Here is a 16,488-nt window from a genome sequence, read left to right as displayed (position 1 = left end):
TATAAAAAGAAGCAGGATGGCAAAAAAATAACATTCATGCATTGGTACCAAATGGCTATGCAGCAGTAGCAGCAGATTCCTTATTCGATGCGTGCGCAACAGCTGATGTAATAGCAGACCCAAAGAGGGTTAGTCATATTCTGAGTCATATAGCAATGGGAGAGTGCTCCAGGAGAAGAAGCTATTGGCTTGGCCAAGTACAACTCTCGAAGTTATTTACTTGTGTAGACGAATTGTGGTAGAATTACACCGTATACCGTTATCTGTGGTTCACCTTTGGCCTTATATGTTCTGGCCATCTGAATATCATAGAATCAAGATGCCATAGCATGGGTCATGAAACAACTACCGTATGCCAGGTTCTCTCTTATCTTTGAATATAGATATGCTTTTCTCCCTGCTTTCCTTAGAGAACTACTTGCCCACCACTGAGTGTTTAATGTACTTTTCCCATGAGCTCATGAATTACATTTAAATCCTAAAATGTGAAATGTCTCTGATTTGCCTCAACAATTACTGATTGATATGAATTTCCTCAGTTATCAACTGTACAGTAGCCTACCTTTTCTTTTACATTATCCATACAGTCTCCAATCTTGTTTTCCAAATGGAATATTTATAGGAACTAGGAAGGTAGCTCATAATGTTTTTTTGATTGAAGAATTTATTAGAAGTTTGCAATAGAAAAAAGTACAGTTTCATGACAGTACAAATCACTGGTACAAGGTCAACTAAAAGGAGATCCTAGAAAGCCGAGGCTTATTTCCACAGGAACCACACTTTAAGTATCTCATATAACATTGAAAGACAGACGGATAGAACATAGTACTTTATCTAGGATAATATCAGTTTCAAAAGCATAACATCAAATACAAAAGGCAGAATACAGAGAAAAAGGGGGGGGGGAGCATGGGGGCTTAGTCTATTTACAAGTCACGGGTAGCTGCTGTCTGAAGGTGACTTTTCATACCAATTTTGAAGGAGGCTAGGGATTTGCTCTCCTTTAGGGCTTGTGGAAGGGCGTTCCACATGTTGATGGTATAGCAGGAGAACGAGTTAGCGCCTTGTTTAGTGTTAAATCTACGCTGATGATGATTAGTGGAGCTGCCTCTGGTGTTATGATCGTGAACATCCTTGACCTTTAAGAAGTAGTTTGTCAGGTACATGGGAATCTTGGAGGTGTAGTGTATCTTGTACACCAGGCCCATTGCAAGATGCTGTACTCTGTCAGCTACTTTGAGCCACCCCACGCTTTCGTGGTGATGCTCGGTAAGGTGGGTCAGAGGAGGGAGACCAAGCACAACCCTAATTAGTTTGTTTTGGGCTGTTTGGAGCTTTAGCTTTAAGGCAGCTGGGGCGTCGCGATACCAGACAAGGACTCCGTAATCAATGAGGGGCCCAATAAGAGCACCTCCTAGTGTCTTTCGGGATTTAATATTGATCAGTGGGGCAACTCTTTGCAAGAAGCGAATTCGTTGATTGACTTTATTGATTACCTTGGTGGTCATTTTTTCACTGGATAGGTTAGCCTCCAGGATGCAACCCAGGTAGCAGATGTGGTTTTTTCTTTCTATCACAGTGTCACCTACTTTAATTGTGAAGTTCTCAACTAGGCTAAGTTTCTGACTAGATCCAAAGAGGATACATTCAGTTTTGCCTAGGTGAATTGAGAGTCTGTTGTCATTGAGCCAGGTGCAGATCTTGTTAAGTTCACAGTTAAGGGCCTTTTCAACCTGCAAAATGTCTCTGCCTGAGACTAGGAGAGCCGAGTCATCCGCGAACAGAAACAGATTGCAGTCACAAGCAGATGACATGTCGTTTACGTATATTAAGAACAACAGTGGTCCTAGTATACTCCCTTGAGGTACTCCACAGTTTACTGGGAGGGGGGGGGACAGGGTTCCGTTGACTTCCACCATCTGTTCCCTCCCCACCAAGTAAGAGTGCATCCATCTCACTGCTGTGCTATCAAGACCAATAGCTTTGAGTTTTTCGATCAGAATAGAATGATCGACGGTGTCAAATGCCTTCTGGAGGTCCAGCATGACCATGCCACAATATTTGCCATCGTGAATTTCACGTTTGATGTAATCATTCAAATAGATGAGGCATGTATCTGTGGAATGGGACTCTCTGAAGCCAGACTGGAACTCGTAGATCAGTTTATTCTCTTCAAGATATCTAGCCACCTGTTCATAGACGATTTTTTCCATTACCTTAGAGATGGAACTAAGGATTGAGATTGGCCTGTAGTTGCCAGGGTCAAGTTTACTGCCTTTTTTGTGCAGGGGGGTTACCTTGGCTAATTTGAAGTCCTGGGGGACATAACCCTGCTTGATAGATAGATTAATAATATGGGTAATGATTGGGGCAATGGTGGCAGCTGAGTCTATGAGAAATTTGGGGGCAATTTTATCATGGCCAGCGGCCTTGAATTGAGGTAGGGTGCTACCTACATGGACAGAGAATAGCCATTCCAAGTAGTTTATCTGCAATTCTAAATCTCTATTCTTAATGATTACAGCTGGCATGCACCAACAAACTGGCTGTCAGCCAACCACATAACAGACGCATCACATAATGAGAGTCTCCCAGCTTCCCAGCAGCAGCATTTTAATGTCAAAATAACCAGCAGTCCTGTGTTTGACGTTGTTTAATTGGAAAGGGCTTGAAGAAACTGCACGGACTAGTCAGACAAGTTTGCGACAAGAAGTGTCACGCTCGCGCTCGCAGACTGCTGCTCAGTCTGTGAGCTTCTCATGCACTGAAAGATGTGGTGTCGCATATCCAGGGAAACGCTTATTTTGATGGTTTACATCACAGGTCTTCAAAAGGGGGTCCGGGACCCCTAGGGGGTCCTCATAGTTACTACAGGGGGTCCTCCAAATCTTCCAATCCTTTTTATATTAACAACTTGAACCCTAGTGTCTATATTCTGTAGAACTGTAGACAATCGGCTATTTTCGGCAAAGAGGTTTGGTGTAGAGGGGAAAAAGAGCAGACTAAGTACAGAGTAAAAGGTCAAGTTTATTAGGTAATGACGGCTCAAGTGATTAAATATCTGAAAACACACATTGACATGAATCCAAAATACACTGATGATTGTGCTGTAAAACGATGAAACTACTGTATATATGGAATCCATGAAAGGGTTGTAGGGGTCCCTGCTTCATCTCTCTCTCAACTAAGGGGTCCTTGGCCTGAAAACGTTGAAGACCCCTGGTTTACATTAAAACGCTCAACAAATAGCATCATGATGTAGTTACTGTTGGTGTTAATGAAAGACTTACTAAATAGGAAGTCTTTGACCAAGCTGCTATCCCATACTCTCCCTGCACTATCTATCTATCTACTATCTATTCATCCTTAACCACTCAAACTATACATAGTAAAACAGCCCGGAGTCGCAGCTGTAATTGGTACTCTCTTTTTTCACTCTTCATCTTGTAGATCTCTGCTATTTTTGTTCCCCCAGCCTACAGTACGCGTGGTGGGGTTCAAGTGGTTAATGCCTTTACCATGTTTAAAACATTTTTCCCACAGACTTCTTCCGTCGTGTTGGCTTTTCAAGAATATAGTCAGCAGTGTTCCAGGGACTTTATCAAAGCTATGCTGTAACTGGCTCAACTACAACTACTGTAGAGAGGAAAGTGGCACTGTGTAACGTTATACTCAAAACACTGTAATAGTGGTGTGTTTGTTTGTTTGTGTGTGTGTGTGTGTGTGTGTGTGTGTGTGTGTGTGTGTGTGTGTGTGTGTGTGTGTGTGTGTGTGTGTGTGTGTGTGTGTGTGTGTGTGTGTGTGTGTGTGTGTGTGTGTGTGTGAGAGAGAGAGAGACACTTGTGTATGTCCAGGTTTCAGTTTTGGCCCCCAGGTTATCATCATTATCCACGAGGAACTATACAGTATTGACACTAAAAGTAGGGTGTATTCCAGCAGGAATAACACATAGTGTGTGCGTGCGTGCGTGCGTGTGCGCGCGTGTGTGTGCGCATGTGTGTATTTCTGTTTATGGGAACCAAATGTCTCTCAAAGCATACTTTAGGGTTAATCTCCCCCACATCCTTCAGCGTGTAACCATCGGGATGCCACAGCTCCATTGTCTCTCTCCTCAGTCCCTTGACCTGGTTCATTCAATAGCAGCATAAGCATTCTATTCTGTTCTATTCTATTCTCCAGTCTGTCAGACAAGACATACACTCTGGCTATGTGGGGCGTTCATTCAAAGCAGAGGGGTCCACCTAATTAGCCTGACAGATTCAATGGACGTCACTCGATGTGTGATCTTCTCCAGCAAGAACCGTTATTGAACAATAACACAACAGAGTGCCGAAAGTGGACGGCGACCTCCATTAACACAATGCTGTGTGTTGTGTGTGTGTGTGTGTGTGTGTGTGTGTGTGTGTGTGTGTGTGTGTGTGTGTGTGTGTGTGTGTGTTTACAGTATACCATCTGTGGTTGATAGTAATGGGTCACAGGGTGTTTAAATGGGGAGGGGGCTCAAGAGAAATCTGGAACACCAGACATACAGACAGACTGTAGAGGTGTACTGGTTTATAGAGTGTGTGTGTGTGTGTGTGTGTGTGTGTGTGTGTGTGTGTGTGTGTGTGTGTGTGTGTGTGTGTGTGTGTGTGTGTGTGTGTGTGGGTGCGCGTACAGTCAGTATGAATGGAAGTTCCACGTTGGCCAGGAAGAAGAGACGGAAAAGGTGTGTCGATAAGGAAAGCAGAAATGGGAAGAGGGGCAGGAACAGAAATGAGAAATAAACATACATGAACACTGAACACACACACACACACACACACACACACACACACACACACACACACACACACAATGATGGGTTTGGTTCATTGGACAACATTTAGTGAAACACATTTCATGAACTGGTATATATAGGCTTTATAATCGTTTGAACAGATCAATACAATCATATTAAAATACACAACGAAATTGTAAATTGTAGGCTCTACAACACTGTAGACTACAACTGTAGCCTTAATTGGATCAAGACTATATGTATTTGTTTGGTTTTGACATTTGGATAGGACAGTAAAAGTCAGGCTCAATTACACATATATAGATGATAGTCTTGATCCAAGGGCTAGCAGCACAACTGTAAGGTATGGTTGGTTGACTGTGTAGGCAAAACAAACCTCGGCATCATATGTGTATAATATAGCCTATATGTAACCGGGCTTGTCAATGATCAGCAGTGAAAATCATAAAAAGGAAAGGCTGCTTATACTCACCGACATTCACAGATCATTTTCTTGTCGTTCAAGTTTAACGTTGGATTGATACATTGTCGCTTCAAAAAGACCGGGGTGTGTGACGATCAGCTGTCGCTTTCGATTTAAAATCCTTAACAGGTCGAACGCTGATGTAAACTTCACTATAGTTCCAAGGATGGTATAAAAAAAATGTAAAAACAGTAATCACAGCAGAGAAATATATAGGCACCACCACACGCGAAATACTCCAGGGCGGAAATATTATAGTAACATCCAGTGAATTCATGTGAAGTATTGTGTCCCTGACATGCTTCTTGTTGTCTGTGTGTGTGAATGCGTGTGAACGGAGCCTATATGTTCTTTGTTATCATACGTGGATGGGAGCCAGGCCTGCCAAGCCAGTGCAACACCCCCCTGCCTAGTAGGTCTCCCTCTCTCTGGATCTCCCTTCTCCTTCTCTCCCTCCTCCTCCTCCACCCATCACCCTGACTTCACCCCCACCTGCTCCACCACCCATACCCCCTCCCCTCCCCTCCCCTCCCCTCCCCTCCCCTCCGCCCCCCTGGCCCCTGCTGCCTGGGCGGCTGCTGCTGCTCGTGGAAAACATGATATCCCATGGTCCGGAGGGACTGCTGCGCTGTGATAGGCTAGTAATCACTGGTTCCCAAACACTGGGTCGGGACCATAGAGTTGGTCGGGAGTCTCGGCCTCTCGGGACCCATTTGTGCGCATTTTTATGGGACCCTTTATTTATTTTTTCCAAGTTTGTTTTTTAATTATTATTGTTTCAAAATATTTCCAAAGACTTCTCAAAAGAACAAACATTCTTCATGAATCAAAAACATTTTATTTTGTATTATTATTTTTTCTCAATTATTTCATGAAGAAATCTAAGAAAATCTAAGAAATTCCATAAATGAGAAAAGAAATGTATAAGAAGTAGTAAACTAGTTTGGGTCCCGGCCCCGGGTCTAATTTCTCTTTTGGGTCACGGTCCACAGACTCACAGGCTAAAACGTTTGGGAACCACTTATAGTTTCTTTGTCAGGCAGCAACAACACTGGCATGCAGTCCAGGTTTTTAATGGTCTAATTTATAATCTAAATACATTACTTTTCAAAAACAAAACAGGCCTGTGCCATGGATGAAGGTCATTTTATTTGGGTGCCCTGGGCCCAAAAGGTTTGAGAACCACAGGATAAACAGCTTTTTTTTTTTAAATATATATTATTTTTGATTCATTGAAATTTTCTTCTTTATAAAAAATCTTTTATCCCATTTTTCACCCATGCCAATTGTTGTAATCCTGGGCTCTACAACCTGGGGAGAGCCCCGAACTGAACTCATGCTTTCTTCAAGGAGTGAGCAGGCCACTTCTTATCACCTATCAAACAAACAGGGGGAGGACACGCACCAGCATTGGTGAGGTGCGGCTGACCTTGGTAAGTTAAAGGTAAAGCGTGGGGTGGCTCACAATAGCTGACAGCAGCATATTGCAATGGTCCTGTGTAGGCTACAATAATAAGATACACTACATCACCAAGATACCAATGTGCCTGCAAATACTTCCTAAATGTCCACAATCACAACACCAGAGGCAGCTCCACAAATCATGTTCAACCCAGATTTAACTCTAAAAAAGGCTCTAATTCGTTCTCCTGCTATACCACCAACATGTGGAACGCCCTTCCGCAGGCCTTAAAGGAGTGCAAATCCCTAGCCTCCTTGAAAATCGGTCTGAAAAGAATGAGTTTGATGCCCTTCCGTTATCAGCTGTGTTATTAACATGAATGACTAAGCTCTTTGAATGCAAAGTTAATAACAGCGACAATTCATGCAAAGCCCCTGGCTATGGGGGCCCCCTGAGCTCTTGGATCCCCTGGCTTGCATGAGCCCAGTAGGCCTGTGCAGTAATCCACCCACAAACACAATGTAAAATGTTTTATTATTATACAATTAAAAACACCAGGATTCATTAGATTTAAGCAGCATCTTTTGTGAGCCTAGAGCATACATGGGCAACTGGCGGCCCGGGGGCCACATGCGGCCCCCACCTTCACTTAATGCGGCCCGCAGGTTGATATTGGAGTACTGATATATATTATTGATTTCAGCTGTTACAATTGCAAACATGGAAAAATTACCCGCTTTAATTTCATCTGGCTATATTTATAAAGTTAACATAAGAACATATAAATGCATTTGAAATGAACAAATAAAAAATGTAAAAAGTTAATTTTCAGGATTCCACTTCAAAAATAGCAAAAATAGCAGATCTACAAGGCGACGCGTTTTGAGCTTGTAGATCGGCTATTTTTGCTATGTATATGGGTGGGTGACGTGACGTAGCGTTTTCGCTGTCCTCGGTGTCAAACATGTATAAATAAAAAATATATTTGTCAAAAACCTTCTGAATATTGTGCAGGACATTAAGCTTTATGTGAACTTACTCAAGATTAAAACATTTCATTCCTCATTTCTTCAGAATCTTCAACCAAACATGGTAAATGTCATCTGGTGTGACTGTCCCGACCTTGTTTCTCAAAGTGGGAACTTGAATAAAACTAAGAAAAAGAATTGCTAAAATTCATTTAAAAATGAATTTAGGCAAAAAAAAAATGTCTATTTGTGAGCCTATATCTTTTCAAAGTCCAAGCATAATGTTTTCAGTCATTTCTGATCAAAAAGATTTTGTCCCCCAAACCAAAATCATCTGGTGTGACACTAGTTTGGAAAAATTAAACAGGCAATAATTTGGACACCTACTGGGCTAGAGAGGTCCTTCTTCTGTAAGGCTATTCAGCACTCCCAGCACAACTGCAAGACAGGTGTCTGAGGTGAGTTATGATTTTAACATTTTCATGAAATGCCATCTTGTTGAAACTTTGACAAGTGTGGCACTTCTGGATGTCATCTGGTGTGACACCTTTTTCATTAATAAAGCAAAAGTTATTTGAAACTTTGGTCATAATTACATGTAAATCTAGGTTGTTTTGTTATAGCTAGCATGTTGTTAGCATGCTAATGTGTACCTGGTAGCCTCAAGGTAGTCCTAAATGCAGAAAACGTCATCTGGTGTGACACTTCGTCATCTGGTGTGACATATCTGCTTGTCACGCCAGATGACTTGATTGTCACACCAGATGATATATACTGTATTTTCCTACAGACATAACAATAAATAACAAGTCCCATGTTTCTTTTGTCCATTTAAAACATTTTAACATGTTTAAAACAACGTTTTAAACATTTTTACATTATTTAATTTAGCTTCATTCGGTGATACAGCAAATTCATCAGACAGAGCAGAAACCCCTTCACAGAAACCTAAACCTTATATTGTGGTAACACTTTTCAGTGAGTATAACATACTTGGCAAACTTGAGGACTTGCTAGTAATTACATTTTACTACTAAAAACAATCTACCTGACAAATAAATTACATTTAAATGTCTCCTCCTGAAGGTCTTCTACTCAGGTGCTGGACACAAGTGCATCTATTGGAGAGGCCCAAGCTGAGGATTCAGACACCTCCTCAGATGAATACACACAAGGACAGTTTGTCATAATCAAATATGAGGGAAAGCCATATGTGGGGCAGATTGTTACCATTAATAAGGAGGGGCTAGAGATAAACTGCATGAATCAACTTGGAAAAATGAAAAATGGTTTTGTCTGGCCAAAGGGGCGAGACTGCATTTTCTACAAAGAGCAGGAAGTTGTCTGTGGCATAGCAGAACCGCAACAGGGCAAACGGTTTGCTACCCTCACCAAATGTGACTGGCTGATGTACAATACAGTCTAAATGTCTATACCCTCACCAAATGTGACTGGCTGATGTACAATGCAGTCTAAATGTCTATTCTAATCTAATCTAATACTTTTGTACTTTCACTCACTGGACTGGACAATGAGGTAAGGTAGGACCCGAGACAAACATAGCGAAAATAGCTGATCTACAAGCTCTCAACGCATTGTGCTGCGAGAGCTTGTAGATCAGCTATTTTCGGAGTTGCACAACCCAGCACTCTTTAGCTAGTGGAGATGTGGTGTAACGACATGATTCGTAAATAAATTTGTTCAACTCAAAATGCTGTGTTCAAGTTCAGGAGACTTCGGAAAAAAGTAATACACCTGAATGCTGAGTTGTTTCCAATAATTGGTGTTAATAAAATGTTGCCTTGGCTCCCAGTGTGGCTATGCACCTTATTGTCTCTTTAAGATCCTTCTGCCGTGGGCCGGCAGAAGACTTAGGTGTGCGTAGCATTCCTGTGCACATCCTCATCATCCATCTACTACTACAATTCTTTGTTATCCTATGTTAAGGCCCAACAATACTATCCTGTTCAGAAATATTAAGGCCATGTTATTTAATGTTAAAGCAATTTTACTGTTGCTGTTTTTCCTGGGTAATTGTTTAATCAATCAGTAAAGTTCAGTACTCACTAATAGGTAGGTTAAAACACAGTTTGCTTTGACACATGAAGATATGGTCATCTGGTGTGACACTAAGTCATCTGGTGTGACATTCCAAATAGTGAGAAATCATACCTTTATTAATGATGAAACCGAAAAAATGTGTATGGTTTACATAGAAAATAGTATCAGGAAGAGTCACAAATATTTGTGTAATTTTAAAGAAAGTTTTTGTCAGAATAAAATTAAAATATGTTGAAAGATCGACAACATGGGCCTCACACAGAGTGTTGATTATGAAAAAAATATACAGATTCAATTAATTTTCACAAAACTATAGTGGATCACAGGTTAGTTATGATAAAGGACTTTGATAAAGTGAGTAACTTAAGAAAGGTGTACTCCATTTTCATTTTATGAACAATTATTGTCATGTCACACCAGATGACGGTTTTAGGCACAAGTACAACAAACTGCTCAATAAAGTCTGATTCCAATAAAATATCTAAAAACAAAATGTGTTTCCATAAAGTTGAGAGTGAGTAGAACAAAAGTAAATCATTTTTATGCCTGCTATTTGAAGTTTTTAAAAAAACATGTTTTTTGGGGCGTCACGTCACTGACCCATATGCAGTGTGGCCCTCTGGAGTGAATGTGAAAATCAAAGTTGCCCACCCCTGGCCTAGAGCCTTAAACAGTTAGAGGAAGACGGAAACATATAGGAGTCCAAACAAACGTCAGTTTGTCCAGATGAATGTGTTGACAAGTTAAAAAGGGATAATCTCCTTGTGTCTGACGTTGCTCAATCTGGGAACCCATGTGGTAAAAAGGAAAACATTGTTCCTTTGTTTTTGCCTCTGGGGTCACCCGGGGTCACCACCAAATACTTTTTTTGTGTAGAAACAGGAACTCAATTAGGCTCCTCCCCTTTCTTAGTGCACTTCCTCCCGGGTCCTTATTCCTAACAACTAAATTTGTATTGCTACTAGTGTTGATGATATCTTGTATATCATTGTATATTAATATGTCTTTAAATATCTTGATGAATTATTGGTCCATTGCGTTTATTATGAATTGAGTAGGCTATCATGAATTGAGTACCAAAGGACCCCAATGCAAATAAGCCATTCAATCAATCAATCAATCAATCAATCAATCAATCAATCAATCAATCAATATTCCTTTAGCACCATTGTATATTCTATCACTGTACATTTGCAAGATTTGAGAGAAGACTTTGCTTGACAACCAATAGCCAATCACCTTGCCCTTTTCTGTCTTTCCTGGCTATGGGATCTGAACTGTTACACTTCATGAAGAAGCCATACGTTCCAATTCATGTATAACCATTTTAAATCGTATTTATATATTGTCTGGAAAAGAATATGCTGAATACGTTTTAAAACATTTTTCTTCCAAATTAGAGTACAATATAACATTTCAGAATTTATTTTGAACTGAATAATATCATCAGTCAATCCTTGGATTCCCTGCAATATACACTCACTGTATACCAGTGGTTCTCAAACCTTTTCATGTCGAGGACCCTCAAATTGACACTTATTAGCCTGCGGAACCCCATTTGAAAAGATATGTCAGGGAGAAGATTTTTACGGCTCTAGCAGTGATTCCCAACCATTAATTTCAAGGACCCCCAGTTTGACATGCATTAGGCTACGGACCCCCATTTAATGGTATTTCTATTCTATCTCTGAGACCCCAACTTATATTGTAAAATCAATGTTAATTTAACTCTGAGAGTGTACAAAATGGTCCATTTTTTACACTCTCTGAGTTACAGACGCATAAGTGTCCATTTGGTTCCTCATTATCATTTAGCTCGGGACACTCTGGAACTCCCTCAAGGACCCCTGGTCCTCTACACCAAACAGGTGTAGAGGAGATGGAGATGGAGGCCACAGCTCCCACCTCTATCTTATAGTTTAATACTGCCATCTATTGGCTGCTTTTGGAATAGCATACACAAAGAATGATAGAGATAGGGGCTAAGGTTATCAATAAAGTAGTCTGGTTGTAATATATAGAGATGATTTCATTAAAGTGACTGTTTTATATTGCAGGCAATTTATCTTAATGTCTATAAAAAATAGGCCTACATAAGGCTTTGGCATGAAAACAAATATGTAAAAGTGTTTTTTTTTTCTTCTCCCCTGCATAATTGTCTATGAATGAGAAGTAGACCCGGCCAGTTAGATGGAGATGATGGAAAGTTGTAAAAAGGGAGGGTGCATATTGTATAGACATTTACAATCAGTTATCAGTTTAGTGCACGACATGTGCCTTTCTGATGCACATTTTTATTTCATTTTAATCATGTCAAGAGGACAGGTAAACAAAACAGCACTAATAATAAACAGGATGGGACGCGCAGGTCTATTTAACCTGGGATGCTTGTGTTGCGCAAAGATACTGCGGCATTTCCCTTCCTCCTCCTCCGTGTGCATGTGTCCGTGCGTGTGCACGCGCCGTGCGTGTGTCACAGTATAAAGGAAACGCTCCTGGACCAATCACATCTGTGCTGAAGGCAGGGAGCGTGTGTGTTTACACCACCGTCACCTCACCTGTCAAAATACACAAACCTTCTAGTATTTATTTTCCTTCTTCAAGGTAGGATAACACCTGCTTTCTGTTTCATTCATATATAGGTCTATATATATATTTCACATTCTGCCTCAACGTGAGTGGATGCGGTGTGGGATAATGAACATCAACCTGCTTACAAAGGGATCCATTGGCTATATGGGGGGTTAGCATGGCTAGCAGCTTGGGCTATCTGTCTTAATGGTATAGCCGATTATCATAAAGTCCTCTCGGGTTTTAATCAACATGAATGAATGAGATCGCTGTGTGTTGTTCTAACAAACGTGTCACACTGCTGCTTACAGTGGGGGTTATAGTCAATGCTAGGTGATGCTATAGCATGTCTATTAACGGTCTATTATAGCATGTTGGAGAGGGGATGGATGCACCGTTATGTGGTCAAGAAGACGTTAGCATCCATATACATAGGCGATTGGATTAACTTCGTTGTGCACTTAACTCCCGTGGAGCTGTGATAACGTAACGATGGCGAGATAGTAAATACTGGATCAGACAAGATGTCACCATCTTTCACGTTTGAAGGAAAAACAAAGTGTGTGCGCACTGTGAACATCAAGCAAACTGTGTGAGCAGCCTTAATCCTCTCTCTCTCTCTCTCTCTCTCTCTCTCTCTCTCTCTCTCTCTCTCTCTCTCTCTCTCTCTCTCTCTCTCCCTCCCTGTCCCTTTCTCACCCCCTCTCCCTTTGACTCTTTTTCACACAAATATTCTCTTGCTGTCACTTGTGCTACCAAGTTTGAATCTACATGGCTCCTCTTTGCAGCCCTAGGTGCCAATTACAATAGCTCTCCACTCCCAAGGTCCCCAGTGCTGGTTAACTTGCCAACTTCAAGATGGTACATAAATAAATGTCTATCCACCCATCACCGCTATTTACTGCTATATGACCCCCCTGTGCCATCCACTGCAGGGCATCAGGGGATAAGTTTATTCAGAGGGGTGCAAATGGGACGCAACTTGTTTGTGTTTATGCGAGCGCAGCCGCACTTGGTTGTAATGGTGCATTTAAACCGCTCTGTGTGTTCGTGTGTGTGTACTTTGCCAAACAACAGTAATGACTAATGAGTGACTATGTGCAGAGAGAGAGAGAGAGAGAGAGAGAGAGAGCGAGCGAGAGAGCGTGAAAAGCTGTGTGACAGAGAGAATGGTGTGAGAACAAAGAAGAGTAGGGAGGGGAACAGAACAGGAGGAGAGAGTAAGTTAACAGGCTGTGCAAGGTGCAGTGCAGCAAGTGTTGTACACTACAGTATTAACCCAACCTCACCTCAGTCAGTGCTGTGTAGCCATCCCCGTGTATTCTGCTCTGACTTCTAAGGGGAATCCGATGTGTTCTGACTGTTCTCCCATCTGCACCCAGGAGCAAAAACACAGACAACACACTGAAGCGTCAACGGTAGCCACCAACTGGACGGACTCCCTGGTAACTGACCTTTGCAGGTAAGGCTGGGCACCGCCACGCAGCATGCAATTAGACAACAGAAGGCCGTTTGATGCATCTTTTCTGCAAGCAGTGCAGATTCAGCATCGCCTCCCAACTATGATGACTTCAAACAGGACTTATTCCTCTTTGAGCTGCGTGCTCTGTGTATGGCCCCCTCCATATTTTCCCTCACCAAATCTCAGCCAAAAATAGCCGATCTACAAGCGCACAACACACTGTCGTAACGCGAGGCTCTGTGAGCTTGTAGATTGGCTATTATTGCAGAACGGTCACCTATATTTGCCTATTATGATATGCCCAGAATAGGGATGCTGGTGTTCATGTTGTGGTTAAAGCATTTTATATTTTCTTCTTTTTTTGGGGCAACTTTACCAAGAAGGGTGACTTCTTTCCTGAGAGACAGGAATGCTCTCTAAAGACAGCCAGCAGCCGAGGAAAGCCGAGGAGAATAATGATGGTGGACCACATTTGGGCCAGAGAGATTTTTGTGACAGTTTATGTCAGGGAAACTGTGCAAGGCATTTTGCTTGGCTATCGAAGAGAAAGGGTAAAACCAGCACTGAAAATAAATGCACACACTTAGATTTAGAGAGCTCAATCATGGGAACACATCTCAGAGCCAAGAATGAGAGAGCCATGGCACTCATCTATGATGCCACCAACTTGCTCCATTAGCATTATGTAATTACTAATTAGCTTCGAGAGATTCAAGTTTTTTTATTTTATTTTATTTGTTACGTTTTGTGTACGAGTGCCGAAGAGTAAACTGTGTTCTTTCTGGTTTCCTTGGACATATAATAGTGGTGGTATTAGTAGTAGTACCAGTAATGATACGATAATAATAATATTAAACATACTCTACAATGCCAAGGGAATAACTAAACTAAGCAAAACAAAATACTAGACAAATTAGCTCTTAAGGTGCATGGAGGTGCAAGGTTCTTGCTCGTAAGTTATGAACAGCTGTCGATTCCAGAGGGCTGCTTTTGACCTCTGACAGGCTGTTGTTGTTGTTGTGGTGGTTGTTGTTATTTTTTTAACTTTAATGTTTGTTCAAGATGCATCCTCCAGATGAGTTAATTGTAGCTGTAGTGTTGATCTCTCATCCATTGACAGTGGATCAGCTCAGGGATTTTCCTCTTCATGACAATGCCAGTAATGTATTTTACACACGTTTGTATTTTCCTTTTTAATGCACAGGGAATATTGAATAGACCTCCCCTTCAAATGAAAGCTCCTTAAAGGTTCCTAACAGCAGAATCACAAGGAATGTTCGCCCAGGTTTTGTTTTTCCTTTTTTCTTTTTAACAGCTTGAAGGGTTCAACTTGTGAGAACTGTGTCCCTTCTTCTCCTATTCCCTTTCCCTGAGGCTATAGGCCAGGGTGATGTGTATTTGTCGAGGGTTATGTAGAGTTAATTGGAGCATCTCAGGTGCAGAGCAGAGCACCAGGGAAAGGATAGCAATGCCATAGAGGCAGCTCTGATTCTTCTGGGGCTCAACAAAAGCAGTCCTAGTGATTATAACGATTAGGGAGACGATATAGAGTGCAAAGAGCTATATTTGAAATGCAGCATACAGTATGTATCTCCATAGTGACTTCCAAGGTTAGACCATCTATAGATTAGACATGGCAACGGCACGAATGAATTTCAAACAGACCGCTTCCTTTCCACTTGGGCTTTGTGCTTATTGTAGCTTCATTTTGCCCCCACCGCCCCCACCCTGTCTCTCTGTCTCAGTGGAATAGCGGAATAAGTCTTGAACCATGAGCTCAGTGGCAGTGTTGACTCCGGAGAGCTTTGCAGAGCATCGCAGTGGCCTCAAGGACCAAGAGATAACAGGTGATGTCTTTCGCTAGCCTACCCTGTTCATATTCCTATTTCCCATTGCTGCTTGCAAAATTGGGGGGAAAGCCTGGTTGATCGCTAAATCTGTTCTAAACAACTAAATAGTCACCAAGCAAAAGTTTGTATCAGGCACTAGACACTGGCACTCAAGCCGTTTAAACACTTTCACATTTGATGTGAATTTCAGTTCTCTCTGTGTTCCTCTGTAGATCAGTTATTTTTGTGTGTGACACATGCATAACAAATACATATACCCGGTCATAATATTGAAAATCGTTATGTGCAACATCAATACATTGCTTTTTTCCTGTAGTTGTCTCCACCAGCCGAAGGCATGGGGAGAGACTATGTTTTCGCCTCCGACTGTCCGTCCGTGTGTGTGTGTGTGTCCGTCCGTCCGTCCATAAAGTTTGTTATCAGCATCTCCGGAGGCGTTGGCCCGGTCGCTGCCAAACTGAGCACACACACTCCCTGGATGCCAATTCAGAACCTCTGCCCCACATTTTTCACATGGGCCTGTTCTAGCGCCACCAGGAGGCCAATTTGTGCAAAACTACCTTTTGGCCAGTACTCTTAGAGATTTTGTCCAAAAATCACGCAAATCGGTAGACAGTATCTCTACAGTCATGTGATCGACACAGATCTGTCCGATTTTCCATATTCCATCCTGATTGGCTACAATTGGCTTCCAAAGTTTGCAGGATTGCTCAGTTTTTAACAAAATGCCTCAAATCACAAACGCAGAGTGCAATCACGGTGAAATTGGCCGTGCACGTTCCCACTAGGCAGAGGAAGAAATGCCATTTCAAATTTCTCAAATCAGCCTCATGGTGGTGCTATAACAGGGCAATTTGTGTTTTTACCTTTAACTCCACCGATAAGTGGAAAACTTTGTATGCGCACTCCCTAGAGGCTAAGGATAAACCTT

The 16,488-nt window shown here is 41.7% G+C and overlaps 1 protein-coding gene across 1 annotated transcript in view; it reads left to right on the top strand.

The window, feature by feature from the left end:
- The first annotated feature begins 13,644 nt into the window (after nt 1-13,644).
- Nucleotides 13,645-16,488, top strand: part of hdlbpb (high density lipoprotein binding protein b) — a 41,118-nt gene continuing 38,274 nt past the window's right edge. Inside the window, exons 1-2 of the mRNA XM_080742002.1 lie at nt 13,645-13,707; nt 15,453-15,554. Of these exons, the coding sequence (XP_080598128.1) occupies nt 15,479-15,554 (76 nt within the window). The 5' untranslated portion in view covers nt 13,645-13,707; nt 15,453-15,478. The remainder of the gene's footprint in view (nt 13,708-15,452; nt 15,555-16,488) is intronic.

Source organism: Nannobrachium achirus (assembly GCF_963921795.1).
Source record: "Nannobrachium achirus genome assembly, chromosome: 14".
Classification (NCBI taxonomy): Eukaryota; Metazoa; Chordata; class Actinopteri; order Myctophiformes; family Myctophidae; genus Nannobrachium; species Nannobrachium achirus.
Note: the sequence above shows the minus strand (reverse complement) of the source record. Positions and strands in the feature narration are given on the sequence as shown.